Source organism: Mesitornis unicolor, unplaced genomic scaffold (genome assembly GCF_000695765.1).
Source record: "Mesitornis unicolor isolate BGI_N332 unplaced genomic scaffold, ASM69576v1 scaffold37687, whole genome shotgun sequence".
NCBI lineage: Eukaryota > Metazoa > Chordata > Aves > Mesitornithiformes > Mesitornithidae > Mesitornis > Mesitornis unicolor.
Window position 1 is genome coordinate 421 of NW_010196397.1, and position 1747 is coordinate 2167.

Consider the following 1747-nt stretch of genomic DNA (forward strand, 5'->3'; position numbering starts at 1 on the left):
GAGGGGGCTGTGCCAGGGGGGTGGGACGCGTCTGTGGCTGCGGAGACTGTGCTGGGTCAAGGGCCCTTCCCTTTGCTGCAGTGCCAGCACCTGCAGGATCCTCCTGGGGATCATGGGATCCTCCTGGGGATCACAGGCACCTGGGGATCACAGGATCCTCCTGGGAATCACAGGCTCTGGGTGTCCTCATCTGGCACACCACAGTCACCCAACATCCCTGTCCCTACCTGCAGGACAACTGCCGGCTCGTCCCCAACAAGGACCAGCAGAACTCGGACACCGACTCCTTCGGGGACGCCTGTGACAACTGCCCCAATGTCCCCAATAATGACCAGCGGGACACGGACAGCAACGGCGAGGGGGATGCGTGTGATAACGACAACGATGGTGACGGTGAGCTGCTCTCGGGGCTGGGGACACCTGCGGGACTGGGGACGCTGGCAAGAATGGGGGGTGAGGGCATTCACCCCACGCTGTCCTTGCAGGGATCCCCAACATGCTGGACAACTGCCCCAAGGTCCCCAACCCCCTGCAGACGGACCGGGATGAGGACGGCGTCGGGGACGCCTGTGACAGCTGCCCTGAAATGAGCAACCCCACTCAGGTATAGCTGGGGTGGGGACCCTGCCCGGGGCGGGTGGGGGGTCCGCCCGCAGCAGGGCTGCGCCCTGGGGTCTCCGCTGAACTCGGACTCTGGTCTCCTCCAGACAGATATGGACAGCGACCTGGTAGGAGACATCTGTGACACCAACGAGGACAGGTGGGGACTGTGCTGCTGTGGGGCCACTTCCCTGTCCCATCCCCAGGGGCAGAGCTGGGTTCACAGCTCGGGGGTCTGGGAGGAGAGGGACGATGGGGTTTTTGGGGTTGGTGACACGGTGCTGGGTCCCCCATTTACGGCGCTGCTCTGACCCCGTTCTTGCTGCCAGCGATGGGGACGGGCACCAGGACACTAAGGACAACTGCGCCGAGATCCCCAACAGCTCCCAGCTGGACTCAGACAACGACGGCCTGGGGGACGACTGTGACAACGACGACGACAACGACGGCATCCCTGACTACGTGGCGCCTGGCCCGGACAACTGCCGCCTCATCCCCAACCCCAACCAGAAGGACTCGGATGGTGGGCGCAGGGCGGGCGAGGGGACACAGAGTCCCCTGGGGTGGCCCGGCCCTGACCGGGGGGCGGGGCCTGGCCGGGGTGCGTGTCCCCAGGGGATGGCGTTGGTGACGCATGTGAGGAGGACTTCGACAACGACACGGTGGCCGACCAGCTGGACGTGTGTCCCGAGAGCGCCGAGGTGACACTGACCGATTTCCGCGCCTACCAGACCGTCATCCTGGACCCTGAGGGGGACGCCCAGATCGACCCCAATTGGGTCGTCCTCAACCAGGTGTGGGTGCTGCCCCCCGCATCTCTGGGGGCTGCACTGCCAGGGTGGGAGCAGGGGGTCCCTGTGGGTGCTGGGGATGCCCCTCACCCCATGTCCACCCCCAGGGCATGGAGATTGTGCAGACCATGAACAGTGACCCAGGCTTGGCTGTTGGTAAGAGACGCTCTCTCATCCATGGAGCAGCCCCCCTACCCCATCCCCTGTGCTGGGGGGCTCTTTGCCGAGGGGGGAGCAGGGGATGTGGGGAGAGGGTTCCCTGCAACATTTGCCCACCCGCAGGATACACGGCCTTCAACGGGGTGGACTTTGAGGGCACCTTCCACGTCAACACCATCACCGACGACGACTACGCC

The 1747-nt window shown here is 65.2% G+C and overlaps 1 protein-coding gene across 1 annotated transcript in view; it reads left to right on the forward strand.

The window, feature by feature from the left end:
• LOC104543781 (thrombospondin-3) overlaps window positions 1–1744 on the forward strand; it is a gene marked incomplete at both ends in the record, with an annotated part of 2073 nt that extends 329 nt beyond the window's left edge. The window contains 7 exons of the mRNA XM_010188461.1: window positions 234–393; window positions 486–604; window positions 708–760; window positions 930–1123; window positions 1216–1394; window positions 1499–1547; window positions 1674–1744. Of these exons, the coding sequence (XP_010186763.1) occupies window positions 234–393; window positions 486–604; window positions 708–760; window positions 930–1123; window positions 1216–1394; window positions 1499–1547; window positions 1674–1744 (825 nt within the window). The remainder of the gene's footprint in view (window positions 1–233; window positions 394–485; window positions 605–707; window positions 761–929; window positions 1124–1215; window positions 1395–1498; window positions 1548–1673) is intronic.
• Window positions 1745–1747: the final 3 nt, after the last annotated feature.